Here is an 18331-nt window from a genome sequence, read left to right as displayed (position 1 = left end):
GAAATGAGTGAATAGCAACTTAAACCTGTCAAGGAACTCCCGTGTAGAACGGCTTCAACTGCTAGCATGTTCCCTTTTCGCACAAGTGGTCCATCGATTATAGATAGAGGTTGCAAATGGAACCATGGAACAGTTGGTGAAGGAAACATTTGTGAATGAGGCTTATTGGGCTGCTAGTAGCCCAATGATGTCAAGAAATTTGTTAAAAAGTTAATTAAGTTTCTCATAAATAGTGACGGTTCACATCCTATAGCGGCCAAAAAATGGTGTATAATTTTCAGTTCAAGAAATAAAAATAAAACAGAATTTGGGACTAAAGTAGGAAGTCCAATTGGTAAGCAGTCTTGCTCTTTACCATTTGTTTTCAATACTCCAATTTATCAAGGGGTTAGTTTGCTGTTTATACGAAGTTTGAGACACGCTTGGTACATAAGGTTGAAGTTTAACAAAAAAACCTAAGCTTCCTCATTCGAATCTGTATCTTCATCATCAAAATGGAAAACAAAAAATACTGTAGTAAATCTCTACATGTTGAGACTCATTATTCACATGTCTTAATCATTTCGGTTTGAAGGAGAGATAAATTATAATAAAATAAGATAAAGATAATGAATGATATATATGTATGAGTTTAAACCAAATTGAGAGATACGTGATTTTTTTAAAGGTGGAGATGAAAGGACCCAACTGGAATTCTCTAAGACTATGCGGTATGGATCGCTCCATGCTAAATAAAACTCTGTGGAATATCAGCATCACATCACACTCCACTCCTTCACTCATGCCGTATGGATCACTCCATTCATATTAGATACACTTTATGATATACTCCTATTAATTTGTTGATCAAATACGTTAGCATCATTACAAATTGATTTATTATTATTTGTTTATCATTATTTACTTGTTTGAAGAAAGTCAAGAAACCGTGAGCTAAGCCAACAAATTTGCATTAAAAACACGTTTAGTGATTGATTGTCTGGTTGAATATAACTTTGAAACAAATGAATTCACTTAAATTGTGGATTAAATGGTGAAAATACTTTTGCTACAAAGTCAATAGGAAGATAACGTGGTAAAATGGAATTCCAGTTAATAGACGTATTAACTTACATTAATCGCCATTTGCAGGTAATCTGCAAGTGGGCTGAATTAATATGAATTCATGTTTTGATAACTTGCTACAAGAACTATTATGGAAGAAAAGCAACCTCGTTGGTTACCGGTGCACGCGAAAGAGTTTGTTTACTTGTTTAGTCATTGAACATTAATTTGTTTATTAACTATGGTGAAGAATTTAATAGTTACTGCATCCAATTTGTATATAATTTTTACTATCAATTAATTGTTCGTTGTGATCATAATTGGGTGTATGTTTTCGTTATGCAAGCTAGTGCTTTAATTTAATTTATAAACCTTTCTAAAAACTTGAATAACAAATGCTCCGAATGCGTACATTTAGGGTTAGTGTTTATCATTTATTTCTTTTAGCTGAATCTATTGGCGATCAGGTCCTTGGTTTTTTTCATAGTCGGTCACCAAGGATTGTTTTCCGGATCTCATATTGTACAAACTGATGTTCATTGAGACAACACAATCGATTTTGCAAGAAAACGTACCATCATTTAGTATTAATATCAAATATTGGTCTTGGTTATAAACAACGGGAAACTGGAATCAATTTGACGGATTCAATGCACAAGTCGGGGGCAAGGCCCTGTACAGGCCCACCAACAAGGCTCTAAAGTTGGTTTTTCTGTCCAAGGGTTAGCCCAATTTTTCTTAGAAGATGGGGCTCCCTTCACATACTTTTATGAGTTTATCTTAGGCTCATGTGGGGTTGGTTAGAGTTTGGGTGGTTGTGTGGACCAGTAGCATTTGATCTCTAAGCATATGAGAGCCACTTGTCCAGTTGTCCTCTCCCAGGTTCAAAGAATTTTCTTTTTTGTTTTATTGATTGAAACTTGATATTTAATTAATTATTTATATGAGACTTGTACTTGTTAGTTAGTAATTAACATTGGTGTGGTGATTTGCTTATCTAGTTTCAAGTTAATTAACATATTAATTACTCCCACCGTCCCATTTTAAGTGTCCTAATTTGAATTTCCAAGTCTTTCTTGTTTAACTTTGATCGACAATATTTTTGTTTGTGTTATATAATACTTGATGAAAATTATATCAATGTAAAATACATTTAAAACTCAATCCATTCATATATTTTACATCAAGTATTATATAACACAAACAAAAATATTGTCGGTCAAAGTTAAACAAAAAAGACTTGAAAAATCAAATTAGGACACTTAAAATGGGACAGATGGAGTATATAATATAACTAAAAGTGTTTATGTTAATCACTTAATTTATGCCGCCAAGCTAGTATGTTTTTCAGGTTATAGAACCCGTTGGCCTTCAACAAAATATAGCCATTCAACGGTTATATTTCACATTTATTATCCCATTTTCATTATTAAATACCCTATAAATCTTTCATTTTTTACACACTAAAAAAAATACAACATTTCTTCTCAAATTTTACACTCTCTATAACCATTCCTAAACTTTTTTCTCCAAAAACATCACTTTATTAAACAACCAAATCTCAAATCGAGAAGGCGAGAATTAGAAGAGGACTATGAACATGGAGCTATGAAAAAGAAGTATCGTTAGTAAAAGGCATGGGTTTATGTTCCCAAAGTTTTGGACCATGTGAACCAATGAACGTTGGGTTTTTGGTAATGAGTATGACACTATTTTCTAGTCAGAGAGAGGATCAAGCGATCGTACTATGCACTAAGTGTGTTTAAAATGACAAGATGCATGATACAAATTACCATTCGCAATAACGATACGTTGGAGAGAGAACAAAGCCGAAAGCTGATGGAATTAGGATTTATAGGAGTGCTATTTTTATGTATTCTTTTTGATGACTTAGTATTGTTTAATTTATAATTTATGTACTATTATTTATTTTTGTGTTTTTTAATTCTAATATATTAGTAACTTTTAATTAAATATTGTTTTTTTTGCGTCGTCACCCCTTATAGTAGTGCAGAGTAGTTCAGGATAAAAATAAGGTGACTATGTAAGATTGGTCGGATTTTAGGGTAGTTTGAAATTGTTATGGTTGTGTCCCCTTCACCATTACCCTTACCGGTTAATACTTTATATAAGGACTTGCCAACTATGAAATATTCTTGAAAAAATTGAACTGAAAGCCAATCTCATTATATTTCCCGTCTTATCTTTACTCGTATGTCAAAACTAGTTATTTATTTGTGTAAATCTCCGTTGAAAGAAGAAAAACTTTATATACCAAATGTAGTATAAAATATTAAAATTTGCTAGCTATAATCGTATACCTTTTTTTAAGTCTTGTTATTTGTTAAATCATTTCGTGTTCTTTGACCTGATCTATTTTTTCCCGGTCATAGAAGTTCATGGAATCACTATTATACCATACAATAAATCTTTAAATCTTTCGACTGTCTAAGATTTAATCTATGCTACAAGCATTCTTTTTTCTAATTCACCCAAAGTTCATTTTGCGAAATCTATACCAGTGGGTAGTAATGCTAGATTTGAAAAGTGATTTTCTTATACCATCTAATAAACATATCTGAGCTAATAGTATTAAGGTGTTTGATAACGTTTTTTTTTTCTTTCTAAATGTCAAGGCTTAAAGTCATGTGGTTGTAAATGTGTAATTTATGAGCAGAGTTAGAGAGTGCAAGAGTTTTCGTTCTAAAAATAAACAAATAATTTCCGTTAGTCTTAAATACTTGATAATTCAATGAATGTCATACCAAATCAATATGTTAAAAGATGTATATACAAAATAATAAATGGCATTACAATTTATGCTACTATGCTCAACAAACCATCAAAATCATTGATTGTAACATATATTTCGTCAACTAAAGTTCGAAACTAACACGTAAACGTGTTTTGTGTGGTTTTGAACAGAATTATGCAAAGTTTGGGATGTAACAAGTTTCATTCTACTTTTGTGTTGGTATAATTTCTTTATTTTACAAGTTTCCATCTTTTGCTCCTCCATTTTTCTTATTATCTTAAATATTAAACTAATTGTTTGCATTAACAAATACAATATTAGAATGTTAAGTAAACTCTGAAAATTAAAATTCTTCAATTTAGGTGTGATTTCCAAAAGAGGAAACGTGTGGTAAGAAAACTGAATGTATTTAAAGTGTGACATCCTTGCAATAAATATGAATGATGGCCGAATATTTCTTCCTTGAGAATTCATATATTTCCATTTATAGTTAATTAGCTATAAAAATGGGAAATACCCGATGACCAACCTTGTAAATTTGTAATGAGGACACACCAAAATGGTATATTTATATTTTATTTATAATATAATTTTTGATGATGAGAATGGCATTTTTCCAATTATAGTAACCACATCGCTTCCTTTCTATGATATGTTTCCAAATTTAGCAACTATTACCCTTTAAAAGAGATCACTTCAAACTAGTAGAGCTCATATAGAAGTTCTTAAATGCCCACTAAGGTTTCCATGATCATGTGTGGTTCTTCTTCATCCTCTAGTGGTGGTGGTGGTGGTTCTGTTGGTGGTGGAGGAGAGGAGAGGACGAGAAAGACGATGGGTCGGGGGCGGATTGAAATAAAGAAGATTGAAAATGTGAGTAGTCGACAAGTGACGTTTTCAAAACGTCGAGCTGGCCTTATGAAGAAGGTTAAAGAGTTGGCGATTTTGTGTGATGCCGAGGTAGGCGTTATTATTTTCTCGAGCACCGGAAAGCTCTACGATTTTGCTAGTTCTCGGTAAGTATAAGATTTAATGTTTTGTTTAGAGGTTTGTTTAGACAAAAGTTTACACTGATTGGTTGGTCCGGATTCAGATTGCTTGAACATATGGGGCCATTATAATCTTGATAAATATTAGTTTAGACTTCTAATGAATATATGATTAAAATAGATATAAGTTAAAATCGGAATATAAATATATATATAAAAAAATGAATTGCGTTATATCTTTGCTTAGGCTTTACTCTTTAGGAAAAGCGCAAACCAAAGTTTACTTAATCTAAAAGCAGCCCAGTAAATAAGCCTTTTAGAGATATTTGGGCCTACAAGAGACATGTTAATAAGCCTTTTAGCCTACTAAGTCTACGAGAATCACTGTTGTTAAGCCCATAAAAGATATTTGGACCCAAAAGGTTTATTGGTGGACATCGACTCTAGTACTCTACTGCTTTGTATAATTGTATAGTGAATTTTTATCTACATGAGCACTTTCTATTTTTTTTTCTTGTTAATATAATTGTGTGATTTATGATATTTGATTTATTTTCTAGTTTTAACTCATCATACGGGGGTCCTAAGTAGTGTTGTTCACGAACCGAACCAAACCGAACGCGGACATGCTCATACTTGGTTTGGTTTGAAGGCGAGCCGAACCGAGCGGATTGAATTTAAAGAAACGAGCGATATCTTTATGCTTGAACTTGGTTTGGTTTGAAACCGAGCGACTTGGTTTTGCTTGATTTCGTACAAAGTTTCAAATTTTAAATTTTCTAAAACTTCAAAATATCATTAATTCAAGATTTTTAACTCTAAATTGTCTAAAGTCCCACCTTTAAAATGTATAAAACTCAAAGTTAACAACAAAACATATATAAAACGAGCGGCTATGGTTTAAATTTGAATTTTGAATTAAACACAAAAGATTGAAATTTTAAAAACTTAAAAAAAAATAGTATACTTTTATATATATTCATAAAGTTTAAATATAAAACTAATAAATAAAAAATAAGTCGAGCAAAACGAACCGAACCAAACTGAGCGATTCATAAAGTTTATATATAAAATTAATAAATAAAAAATAATTCGAGCAAAACGTACCGAACCAAACTGAGCAAAGCTTTGCTCGTGCTTGGATTGTTTTTAAACCGAACCGAGCCGAACGATTCACTTCCAAACCGAGCCGAAATCGAACGAGCATTTTTTGAGCAATTTTCGAGCGAACGACGAACGAGCAGCGAGCATTTTGAACAGCCCTAGACAGACTCCTAAGGCGATCAATCTAACAACCAATGAGTTATTCGACAACCAATTTGTGACGAATTTTTAACAGTGATGTTTAACTTCATAAGTTGTCTTAACGCTTTAGAAATTCAATGCTTAATAGTTAATACCAATAAAATGTATGCATATGTGTATGTATCCATAGTTTCACTAGCAATTTCATGACTTTCTAATAGTCGGTCACAAATGAACTTTTTTGTATCTGATAGCATACATCAGTTAATATTTTACCAATCGATATACACTAATCGTAAGTTCATAACATTCGAGTTCTCATATTTAAAAGGTTAATTATATCGTACTTAACTTATTCTTGCTTCCTATATAAACTTGTTTTTACCCTTTTCTTTTAAGGTTACAAAATATCATATCAAGATATGAAAGAAGTTCGAATGGCTGGAATGACCCAAACTCTGGGACACAGGTATCCGCTGCCAATTCGTTACTTATTACTTATAGTAGTATTCATCGACCGGAAGAAGAGGAAAAGGAGTTCACCTCAAATCAAGGCAACGCGCGCTCAATCCATCTATCCTGTCTGATTGAGAAAGTCTTTAGGTTCCAGAGTTCCGACCTATAAAGGAGTGAAACCACTTCCAAAGACTCAGCGATAGGGTAGGCCGTAGTGACTACTCAGATAGAAAGCTTCGGAGGAAGCTTTCTATCTTGCTTTCTCCTCCGCTGTGAAGGCTTTTCTCTCTGAAGGCATACAAAAAGCTCTTCCACGCCTAGCATCGTACTTTCCTCTACTCGTGTAAGGTAAGTCCTCCTTCTCTTAGGAGAATCACTCGCTGCAAGAAAATCTTTGATATGACCTATGAATATTTCGGATCTCTTTCTTAAAAGAATGCCTCTTTTTGAACTTTCAGATAGTTAGTAGTACCTAGCCAAACCAAAGGCTGGAAAGAGCGTTTAGACTACTTATACCCCTCACTGGGAATCAGAGAAAGGAGAGGATAGGACCGGTATTAGCAGAATAGATGGCTTCCTAATCAGTAATTTGATGGTCTTCCGTAAAGACTTTCATGCGCACCTTCCTTCATAAGGACAGGTAACCTGGTAGGTGAGTCACTCTCCGCTAACCTGGTAGGTGGGACTTGCTCTACTTCTCTATTTCATAACACTAGCCAACCAGCGTACCTCATTGTCACTTCACCCCTCTCCTTTCAGTCGAGTGTATATAATAACCTCTCACTTTAATTAGTTTAATATGATTATTTAATTGAACTAATCTATTCGTATCATTTTTGGTATTTTAAGCAAGAAGTAAACAATGAGGTAGAAGCGTTGAAGGCTGAAATCGTGAAGCTACGGAAGGGACAAAGGTGACTCTATTTATAATATTATATATTTTCTTCTTTGATAAAAAGTTTATATATGTTTAATTATTTATAAAAAAATATATACAATATTTGAAGGCTGATGATGGGAAAAGAGTTGGAAGGGTTAAACTACAAGGAGCTTGAAAACTTGGAGCGTCAACTCCATGATGGCATGTTAGCCATCAAGAATCGTAAGGTAACATGTATATATATATATATATATATATTCAAGGGTGGATACGTATGCTACAATAAAAAGGAGAGTTAGAACTTAGAAGATACTGTATAACACATAAAAAAGTTACTTATCCGCCTATTCGGTGTCATGTGACACTAGACTCTTGTGTGTTTGTACGCAGTGACGACCCAACAATTTTGGTGGCCTAAAGTAAATAAAAATTTCGGGGCTTTTAAAAAAAAGTTAAGCTTGTACGTTTCAATTTCTTATTCATTTTGCTTCATCGTGAAATAAATATGACCAGATTAGTTCATTTTTCTTTAGACAATCTCTTTTATAACATAAGCTAGTCAATTACAATGTCATATTTGTTTTAAATCAAACTAACTAAAATGCAAAATAACTTGATTGGAAGATAGTGAAAAAATTATTGTGGATGACATCACACACATTTGACATTTTCAGCATGAGCTTCTACAGTTATAATGTTATAACTAATATATGTTGAATTTCAATCTTTTATACTTAAAACAACTTTTGCTGCAACTAATTGGGAACTACATTGTACACTCAAGTTTAAAAAAAAATGAAAAGTGTTTGAAGTACTAGAAGAAAAAACATTGAATTAATCTTAGCAAGTGAAAAATAAAAAACAAATGAAACACTATAAATATATTGGGTATATGGCGAGCCGTTTCCCACCTAGCATCCAAAAATTAAAATGCAGAAGGGAATTGAGATTCGATCCATGGTCAGCTTGGTAACCCACATGCTGCTATACCAACAGACTACAATCACTTCGTTTGTTAAGAGAATCAAATAAACCCTTTTATATAAACTTTAGATATTTTTTTTTAAAAGTTGGGGCCTCAAAGTTAGTGGGGCCTAAAGCCCTAGCCTTACTTTGTAATGCATTTGGGCCGCCCTGTTTGTACGTCACGACGAAGTATTTCTTTTTTTATATTTTAAACATATATACTAAGTAGTCCTTTTATGTTTCAGGATATGGCATTATTAGAAGAAATCGAACAAACAAAACGGAGGGTAAATTATTTTTTGATGCATAAAACCTTTTTGTTTGAATATTTGATGAGTTTTGACTCCAAAGATTAATATTGATCTGTTAAAATTTGTTAATAAGGAACAAAAGACCATGAAGGAAAATGAATCTTTGAAGAAAGAGGTAACTATTACTCGTATACTGAGTTACCGACATGTCCTACACTCAGTTATACGCTTTCTAAGAATTTTGAAAAACCGAATCTTTGCAGATTGCGAAGCATCTATATAAATCAACAAGCGGACATGAAATATGTCTAGTAGGGCGAAAGAGTCCTTTCGTAAGGCCTAGCACAGTCACATATCTTGGTCCGGATAACGGAGATGCCGGCATTTCTTTGCATTTAGGGTATGTGACATTTGCAATAATTATTTTCAGCTTAATGGTGTTTCTAATAGTTATAAAAAGTTTATGTTGGCATCCCCCCTTTTTGTAATGTTTACAGGTTATCACAACGTGATGATCATCCAAAGCGAAAAATTCCAAAAGTAGAGCATGATCCATAAGTTTTGAAGAGTACGACGAAACCATTCCTTTAAATTTCAATTCTATAAGTTTTATGTATGAAATGCTAAGCGAATTGCTCTTTACGATCTAAAAAATCATCTTGTTTTTACTTTTGGTCGTGTTTTAATGTTGATTATCATAAGTGTACGTTTATTATACTTATGACGTATAAGGCATCTTACACGACTATGTGTGTAATAGCTAAAACATAAAAATCAAAAAGAGTATGGATTACAAGTAATGTTTATCGAGTGTTTTATCAATTTTAAGCTTAAAAGAATAATTATCGATTATATATATATTTGCATATTACATGATCATTCATTGCCAAAGTTGTACATTGTGACACACATGGATTCTAATCCTAGGGAGTTTAGAACTCTAGACGATTTAAAAGGTTGTTGCTCGAAGTGAAATCGATCTGTAAAAATGATTTGAGGCGATGAAGGTTGAGATGCAACGCGTATTGACTAAGTATAGAATTTGATAGGATCTCTTGCTTAATATAAAGATGATGTACATATAATCTGAATTCTTATGACTTATTGAAGATGCTTCGTGTTTAATTACCTTGTTGATGTAAAATCATGGTTGTTCATATAGCCGATTCCAATAATAAATGTTTTCCATATTCATAAGAGTGCATTTTCAAAAGCAATAGATATTTCTGCACCCATCTGCAAATATCTACAAACTATGTGAAAAAAAAATACATGTAAAATTGACTAATTTATCTTTTATGACAAAAATTAAAATAGTCATGATATGATTACGATGAGATCCAAATGATATAAAATTGAAGGAAGACAACAAAGGTTTCCCATGCTACAACAAGGCGCATAATACCCAGAAGTGGGACATTATGACTGCATATTGTCTTATATGGGTTTTCTTTTGAATTATTTTATTATTTTTGTTTTTTTAAGTATGTTAAATTATCAAAATTATTATTTGGGGTTATTTATGACAGTGTAACGAAACTATCAGATACCCACTGGATTCGAGTTAATTTGTTGCCGCAACGTCCGAGTTTTGCCGGTTAAATAAATGTCATTTTAAACATGTTATATGTTATACGAGTGCCGCTACTATTCCAAATTCACGTAGGTTCACCACTTCAATGCGTGCTTTACCAACGATCGGGATCGACAACTATCGGATTTTACCAACGCTTGAGTTTTAACGACTGACTCCATCTCAACTTTTATAACCTTTTTGTTTTATTTTTGGTATTAGTTTCAGTACAATAACGCACGAAACCGAAATAGATCAAATTCGTGTCGACTTACTGCCTCAACGTTTGGGTTTTACCACCACTTAGCTTTTCTGATTTTCCCCGACGCAATGCGCCAAACTAAAATACTAGTTAAGTTTAAATGAGTTATAGCTACTTTTGCATGTCTTAATTGACCATACTAAATCTGGTTAGAGCTTTATTAAATTCATTTCACTTTGGCTTTAGGACACGACTAAATAAAATCCCAAACCAAATAAATTGAATAATTACCGGAAAACTAACCAATATATTGTATTTTAGAGATTATGATAGCTTTTAATAGGGTATGACACTTTCAATAGGCCAGCATATTTGGTCTTAACAAGTTAAATTGAGTATTAAAGAGTTGTATTAATTCTTAAAGTCAACAACTAACTTGCGAGTGAAGAAATCCATCGCAAACTAGAGCCGATAAGCAAGTATACGTCTAGTTATAATAAAGACAGTAGTCTTATTGTATTTACTGAAAATAAAAATATAGTTACAAAAACTTTAATAAATTGATTAATCGTGGTAATATGATTCGAAATTTCTTTTGTGGCTTGGGGTAAGTCGAAATTTCTTTTGTGGCTGGGGATATACACACCATCAATTTTGGGGTCCACCGGAGATATGACACGATCTGAAGTTTAACCAATGTAGTTGTTTCTTCTGTCTGTAATTATTCATCGGGGATTATCATTTCAAGTTTAACATGCATATTTGTTTTTTGTTTTTTCTGTGAAATATTCATTAAACATATTTTAATGCAAAAAACAAAATAAAGGTAAAGCATAAAATCTGGTTTTTTCCACACAGCCATTATAATTTTTATATTCTACATAATCTTAGTTTCCAAAGATTTAGGATGTGTTTGTGTTTTTGAAAAGTTCTTTTGAATCTTTGTGTCTACTCCGCAGTCCGCACATATTACGAGCAGATGTTGAGGTATACAAACCTCAGGTTTATATATGTAATTAGAGGATAAGTTTATTAAATTTGGGGATTACGTGATGCAGTTGTGGTGATTTTTGTTGTTTATTATTTAGCATTGAATTGCATTGATAGATAGATATTTTTTTATTCTTCTTTAGAATTGAATTGAGAAATGAAAAGTTATAGTGTTTGTGTTAGAATTGAATCATTAGGGCCTTTGTTGATTATTATTTAGAATTGAATTGAATTGAATTGAATGATACATATACAAAGATCTTGTGTTTGGTTGAATAGTTCTTGTAGAAAATTTATTTTAGCAGTCTACAAAGTTTAAAAAACAAAAAGTATTTTTCTTACAGAATGCAGAGATTTGATTCATCTATTCTGTTATGTGGTCCGCAAATAGGGCCACCCAATCGCTCGCTGCTCACTCAAAAATTGCTAGGAAAATGTTCGCTTGTTTTTTTCGCACGATTGTAAACGAGCCGCTCTGCTCGGTTCGGTTTGCAAACGAGCCAAGCAACGGGCAAAGGTCTGCTCAGTTTGGTTCGACTCGAATATTTTTAATTTATTTTATATATTATTATATATGTACAAATATATAAATATATAGACAAAACACATAAATATAAGCTTACAATTTTTTTAATCTCTAAATATTTCCCATTCTATCAATTTTATAGTTTTATTTGTTCGTTTCAAGTTTTTAGAATACTAAGAAGTTTGTTTACATGATCAATTTATCTCACTTTAAACTCACTTCTAATAAAAATTTACAATCTATTACACGTTTGTCTAAAAACTACTAATTTATTTATAATATATATATATATATATATATAATTTACAACCTTCAAACTTGTTTTTTATTGAAAAAATTAAAAGTGAAAAAGAAATAAATAATGCTTGAAATCGCTCAATGTTCGATCAAAAAATGCTCAATTCGATTTTGGCTCGTTTCGGTTTTCGTTTGGTTTGGTTGTAAACGAGTCAAGCAACAAGCAAGTCTTCGCTTGGTTCGGCTCGTGAACAACTTTATTCATAAACTATAAACATTTTACCTTTGAAGAAACAAATAACACCTTAGATAAGGTGGAGTTCCTCATAAGTGGTACGTGGGGTTAAGTTTTATTTTGGGCAAAATCTATAGAAGTAGGTTAGAGCTCTGATGTGAGTTTGCAGTATCTATCTATGTCGTCTATGCTATATAACATTAATGATGGTTCTTAATTCCTTAATAAAGTTTTGCTTGCGCGTTGTGGTAACTAAGTTTTATATATAATTTATATATATCGAAACGTAAATAGAAGCAGGGACGCCACATTATTAAAATAAAAAAAAACAAAAATATATTATATTTTGATCCATGCATTTCGGTCTATAAAGGATCGGTTTTGAATTAAATTTATATCAAAAAATTCATAGAAACAACAAAGTCACAACCGTATATTCATAATTTAAAGAAACATCACGTTGTGACAAAAAAAAAGTGAAAGTGTATTATATTTGGCAAGAATTGATTTAAACGTATATACAGAAACGTATATGTAATAATAAGCACGCTGTATCTATATATTTAAAACTAAAAAAATATATGTAATGGTAGATTCATCATTCGATATGTTTTACTATACTTAATATGCATACATGTCTTAATAATTTTGATAAAATAAATTAAAATAATTGTATATCCTCATCATTTTAGATTATCTTAAAAATAATTGTGCATGAAATTATATTTGGACACTAGCATATCGACCTTATTCAAGGGTGATGAAGTTGATTTGAAAAAGACATGGTGAAAGGCGTAATTTGTTTGATAGCAAGGTCGTCATCAAAAGCTTGATTAGGTGACCAAGAATAATTGATTAAAGAAATAAGGTTTTCATCATTGACTGGAACGACCATTTTTCGTCAGTATCCATGGCCTCGTGCTAGTAAAGTTGAGCTTGAGTCATTATATTGAGAGTATCGTGCTAATGATTATAACATATAAGTGACAAAAGTGTGCGGTTTGTCCGATTTAATTGGTAAAGACTGGTTAATTTATAGTTGAAATGAGTTGGATTTTAGTATGAATCAGAAAAGGTTGGATTGCTTTATTAAACTTTGTTTAGTTTATCACCACAAATATTTATTTCAAAATTGTTTATAAAGTTTCTCATTCTACATAAACTGTTTTTATCATGCTTTAGGTGGTGTTTGAGATTGCTTATTTTCATCAACTTATAACTTATAAACTTTTTAAGAAGTAATAACGTGTTTTGGTTTGCTTATATTGTGAGAGTAAAAGTTCCATAAGTTACACTTTTATAAGTTATTAACTTAATGAAAAGTTATAAGGAAGTAAAATAAGGAATCCCAAACACCCCCTTAGTTTCACATTTCTTAAACCATCACACGCGTAATACGGCTAAAATAATATGTAACTACTTAGAGAGGATTCATGGTTCATCCCCATCAATGGTAAAGTTTGGGCTAAATCATAGGGATGATTTAGGGTCGGTGATTCGGTTTGGGCCTGGTCCGAGTGTTTTAATTCTCGAGAAAGTGTTTCAGTTTTTCCAATACTTCTTTCATCAGGTGCAGGGCCTTCTCCGAGTTTTCCAATGCACAAGACAAATATAGAAAATGAACCTTATATAATTTGTTTATGAAGAACTAAATTTCCTGGTTCGTCCGTCATTTCATACAATTATATATATAGTGGTGAGTTATTGTACAATATGGGTTATCGTACATTACGTACGCGGCATCCTGCACCACTGATTCTAATTGCAATTAATACTACGCAGTGGCATAGACACATAGTTGTACCTAACTTAAAAATACTTCACACACACATACTAAATCAGATCGCCATTTGCTTCAAGCCTTCAACCATAATCAAATCATCGACAAAACAAAAACAAAATCAAAATAGAGTGTCTAATCGACATAACTAATTGAATTTGCAGGTCGTTATAGTTGAATTAATCATGTTTTGAAGAGTATTTCTTTGAATTAGTTTGATTAAAAAGGTACGCTTTAAGTTAATATCACTGTTGCATACCACTCATATCAACTAATTCTTTTATGATCACTACTCCATGCCACTCATATGCTTTGAATTAGTTCAATTAAAATTGCAATTACGCTCGGGTTAAAAAAGGGACAATTACACTCCAACTATAAGGCTGTCCTCTATGGTGGGGAGCTTCGAAGCCCCTCCACCGTGCTACGTCAGCGCCACGTAATCACCGAGGGCTTCGAAGCCCCACCCCAAAAATGCCCCGCTATGGTTTAATGCCCCAAGGGCGCCCCTATATATATATATATATATATATATATATATATATGCATATGTATGCATGTGTGTGAGAGAGATGGAGAGAGCAGCTGAAAGGGGGCCCACACATTGGTTGGATATGCATATATATATCCGCGCCGGCCGTTTGAACCACCTTACCCTCGGCGCCCTTGGTTGGACCGCGCCCCAAAAACCATCTCAACCAAGCCCCATAGCGACCAACTTAAAGAGTATTGTATTTCTGCAACTTTACCTTGCCAAGTGATTTAACTAAGTACATCATACCTTGAGCTTACTTGCAATACTATCTTGAGTGTTAAAACTAATACGATCAATAGAAAATTGAAACATTCAAAACAAAAATGACACCAAAATTGATATGTTCAAAACAAAATTAATACGTTAAGACAAAATTGATACATTCAAAACAAAATTAGGATTCAGATGAGTTACTCTGAAACCATATTGAACATTCACAACGAAACTGATGTACGTTCGGAACAAAAAATTGATACGTCTAGAATAAAATTGATATACGTTCAAAACAAAATTTGGCTTTAGATGAATTACTCAAAATATATTTAGCCTTCATAACAAAATTGATACGTTCAGAACAAAATTAGGGTTCAAATGAATTACTTTGAAACAAGATTGAACCTTCAGAATAAAATTGATACCTTCATATGAAAAATTATATACGTTCGTAACAAAATTAGGGTTCAGATGAATTAGTTTGAAACAAAATTGAACCTTCTTTATTGTTCGTTATGTTCAATTGTTCGATTAGTCTAGTTCTCAATCTTCAATTAGTCCGACTCCATGAATGAGAACAAGGATGGAGAACACAAAACTATACGTTCCATTTTCAATTTAAATTTGATTTTGTTTCAGATATTAGTCTGCAATTTAGGAGTCAATGTATGATTTTGGTTGATGAGCGAAGGATTCAGTTAAGGATGAAATCAGATTTGAACAAATTTACAATTTTGCCACCGAATGTTTCTAGAAATCAACGATCTATTAAGTCGTGTACTAATTATATAATAACCAATTATTGTATTGGATCTTTTATCTATACACACACAAACACACACACACACATACACACACATATAGATAGATATATATATATATATATATATTAAAAGACTTATGTTTGTATAAGAGCTTGAGTTTACATTTACAATCATATGATAGCTTACTAATTTTTTAACAATCAATGTATTACAAACATAAGAACAATTGAAAATTTATAAACAATAAAACTAAATAAAAGGGTGAACAAATATATTAAAGAAAAAATAAAATTCAGATTTTAAATTGTTTATATTCAAAATCATAAATAATAATAAAAATGGTTATAAAGACTTTTCTTTTCTATTTTTATTTTAACTTTTATCTTCCTATGATGGAAAACCTAGTTGGTTAAAGACTATGGATCATAGATTAAATTTTAAAAAAATCCAATATTATTAGTTAGGTCATCTTCTTCATAATTCTGAAGCCATTCTTTTGTTTTAGATCAGAGTCTTGGCTGTCGATCGGAAGAAAAAACCCAACTAACTCAAAGTTAAATGATTGTAAGTAATCGTAAGTTGAATCAAGGGTGATCAATAGCTTGTTGGAAAATACTCACGGGAAATCGTCAAAATTTATCCTACTAAACGAAAAAAACAGAGTGACCCAGAAAACCCCGAGTCCCTCATAACCTACGTCCCTGATCCTCATCTTTATCTCTATAAATAACCAATACACATTAAGTCCCCATGTTTAATCTTATTCAATTAAACAATACATCATTATTTTACCTTTTTATTATTTTTTTTCCTATTTTTAATTGCTTCTTGCTTCAGGAAAACTTACTCATGGATTAGAGATAGTTCCAAACATTAATCATTGTTAAAAAAAGGTTTAAAAAAATTGAGTGAAAATGGAAGTTTTAAATAGTTGTTAATAAGATGAAATTTACAAATTGTACGCTATAACTTAGAAATAAAATATCTTAATTTTGTAAGGAAATGTGACACATTAATAGTTTACTCTATAATTACCCTAAAATAATAAAAGAAAACTATTGCTGATAAGAACGATTATGCGGGAGCTCAAACAGTCGTTTAGACTTTCGTGGCCTTTATAGGTCATGCTTCTATCTGTTGAGAGTGATTGACCTTTACTGTTTCTATTAATAGTTTTAAAGTCAAACATCACTCTTAAGTATAAAATTGGATTCAAACGTTTTAATTATATTCAAATGTAATATTTTACTATGTTGTTATGTTTATTACGTAACATGCTTTGTTTGTAATGACAAAAGAACTCGAAACTTCATAAAGGTGTCTTTTTAAGGTAATATATATTTATGGTAATCAACACGTACACTCTTTGTAGTCTCGTTTAGACTCCGCGATTCGAATTTTTAACAAACCGATATTAAGTAGCTAACGAGCGATATGACTCCTTCACACCTAACATAAGGCTAAATAACTAACCAATTAACCGAACCATAGAATTAGTTGAACTACAAAAATAACCGATTATTTAGTTAATCTATGTTGTAGATAAATGAAAACTGTGGCTAGGTTTTGGAGCACGTCATAACCAATTAATTAAACCAAACCAATATGCATTTCATGATAATTTCGTATCTTCCAACACTCTTGGGCTCACATCTTGAATATACAATCAACAAACATACATCAACAACTTTTCATGGCATTGGTGATTATTAATTCAATTTTCTAGGTTATTCTTAATGGTATCATAAACAAAATATTTGTATAGTTTAAACGGACCTAAATGTTTGTAACTATGTGAATCAAACATATACGAATTTCGATTTTCATAAGCGAACCGATAGAATTTGTGCACCAAATCGACCCGCATTGCAAAAATGTCATTGAACCGGCCATGAACCAAAATCAGTTGGTTTCTCAAAACCGTATATAAATAGTGTGTTTGTTTAGCGTCTAAAACTAACACATGCACACTCATTATATAGTCTAAAACAAGTCGTGTTTTCAAGTTGATCTCCAATTTTACCTTTATCTGTTTTCTTGAGTATTGCTTACTCACTTTGAACTCTTGAACTAAAGATAAGTTTATTAAATTTATAACATTCATACATTAGGGTAATACTCATTGGAAAGCAATCCATGTTTGTTTAGCCACATTGAAAATTCATCATATTAGTTCTTTTTATATTATGAAGAGGGACATGATTTTACTTTTTCTTTCTTGATTATTATTAAATTAAAAGAAAAAAAGTAGTAGTTGTAGTGGAGCAACTCCGGCCAAGAATCAATGTTTCCTAACACATGGGGTCTACAAACGAATAAACAAATGACACACATGAGATCCAACGATAATGAAAGGCTGCGCGTGTAAGCATCATGATGTGACACACGAATAACAAAATAACCATCAATCAAATTAAAACATATACATTTTTTAATGATAATCACAAATATCTTAAGATTAACACATAAAACCACGTGAAACCATACTTCTTCCTCTTAAATTTTTTTTTGATTTATTGCTTTAAAACTAAACATTTAAGATCTGTTTCTTCCGAAAAATTTATAACATTTTGTTATAAACCCATTCAGAAAAAAAAAAAAAAAATTGGCATTCGATTAGTTATTAATAAACCGTTGTAGTAAATGGTCGAAGGCTTCCATTAGTTGTCACATTTGTTTGAGTTTATTAT

General features: G+C 31.7%; 1 protein-coding gene and 1 long non-coding RNA gene across 2 annotated transcripts; both read left to right on the top strand.

The window, feature by feature from the left end:
• Nucleotides 1–4471: 4471 nt before the first annotated feature.
• Nucleotides 4472–8064, top strand: LOC143544364 (truncated transcription factor CAULIFLOWER A-like). Its single transcript, XM_077036487.1, has 5 exons — nt 4472–4815; nt 6433–6502; nt 7339–7403; nt 7497–7596; nt 8044–8064. Exons 1-5 carry the CDS (start codon nt 4529–4531, stop codon nt 8062–8064), a joined length of 543 nt encoding a protein of 180 aa, XP_076892602.1. The 5' UTR covers nt 4472–4528.
• A 526-nt stretch (nt 8065–8590) lies between these two features.
• On the top strand, nt 8591–9389 carry LOC143544358 (uncharacterized). Its single transcript, XR_013137243.1, has 3 exons — nt 8591–8761; nt 8850–8986; nt 9084–9389. It is a non-coding gene; the product is annotated as an uncharacterized LOC143544358 (long non-coding RNA).
• Nucleotides 9390–18331: the final 8942 nt, after the last annotated feature.

This window comes from Bidens hawaiensis, unplaced genomic scaffold (assembly GCF_021521415.1).
Source record: "Bidens hawaiensis isolate Kalapana, Puna unplaced genomic scaffold, B.hawaiensis_p1.1 tig00013539_1, whole genome shotgun sequence".
Taxonomy (NCBI): Eukaryota; Viridiplantae; Streptophyta; class Magnoliopsida; order Asterales; family Asteraceae; genus Bidens; species Bidens hawaiensis.
Note: the sequence above shows the minus strand (reverse complement) of the source record. Positions and strands in the feature narration are given on the sequence as shown.

Excerpts from the sequence above, each read along its gene's own strand:
- LOC143544364 (XM_077036487.1), top strand. The coding sequence starts at position 4,529 with ATGCCCACTAAGGTTTCCATGATCATGTGTGGTTCTTCTTCATCCTCT. Across the intron at positions 4,816-6,432 it reads TACGATTTTGCTAGTTCTCG|GTTACAAAATATCATATCAA; the intron begins GTAAGTATAAGA and ends TTTTCTTTTAAG. Across the intron at positions 7,597-8,043 it reads TAGCCATCAAGAATCGTAAG|CATGAGCTTCTACAGTTATA; the intron begins GTAACATGTATA and ends TGACATTTTCAG.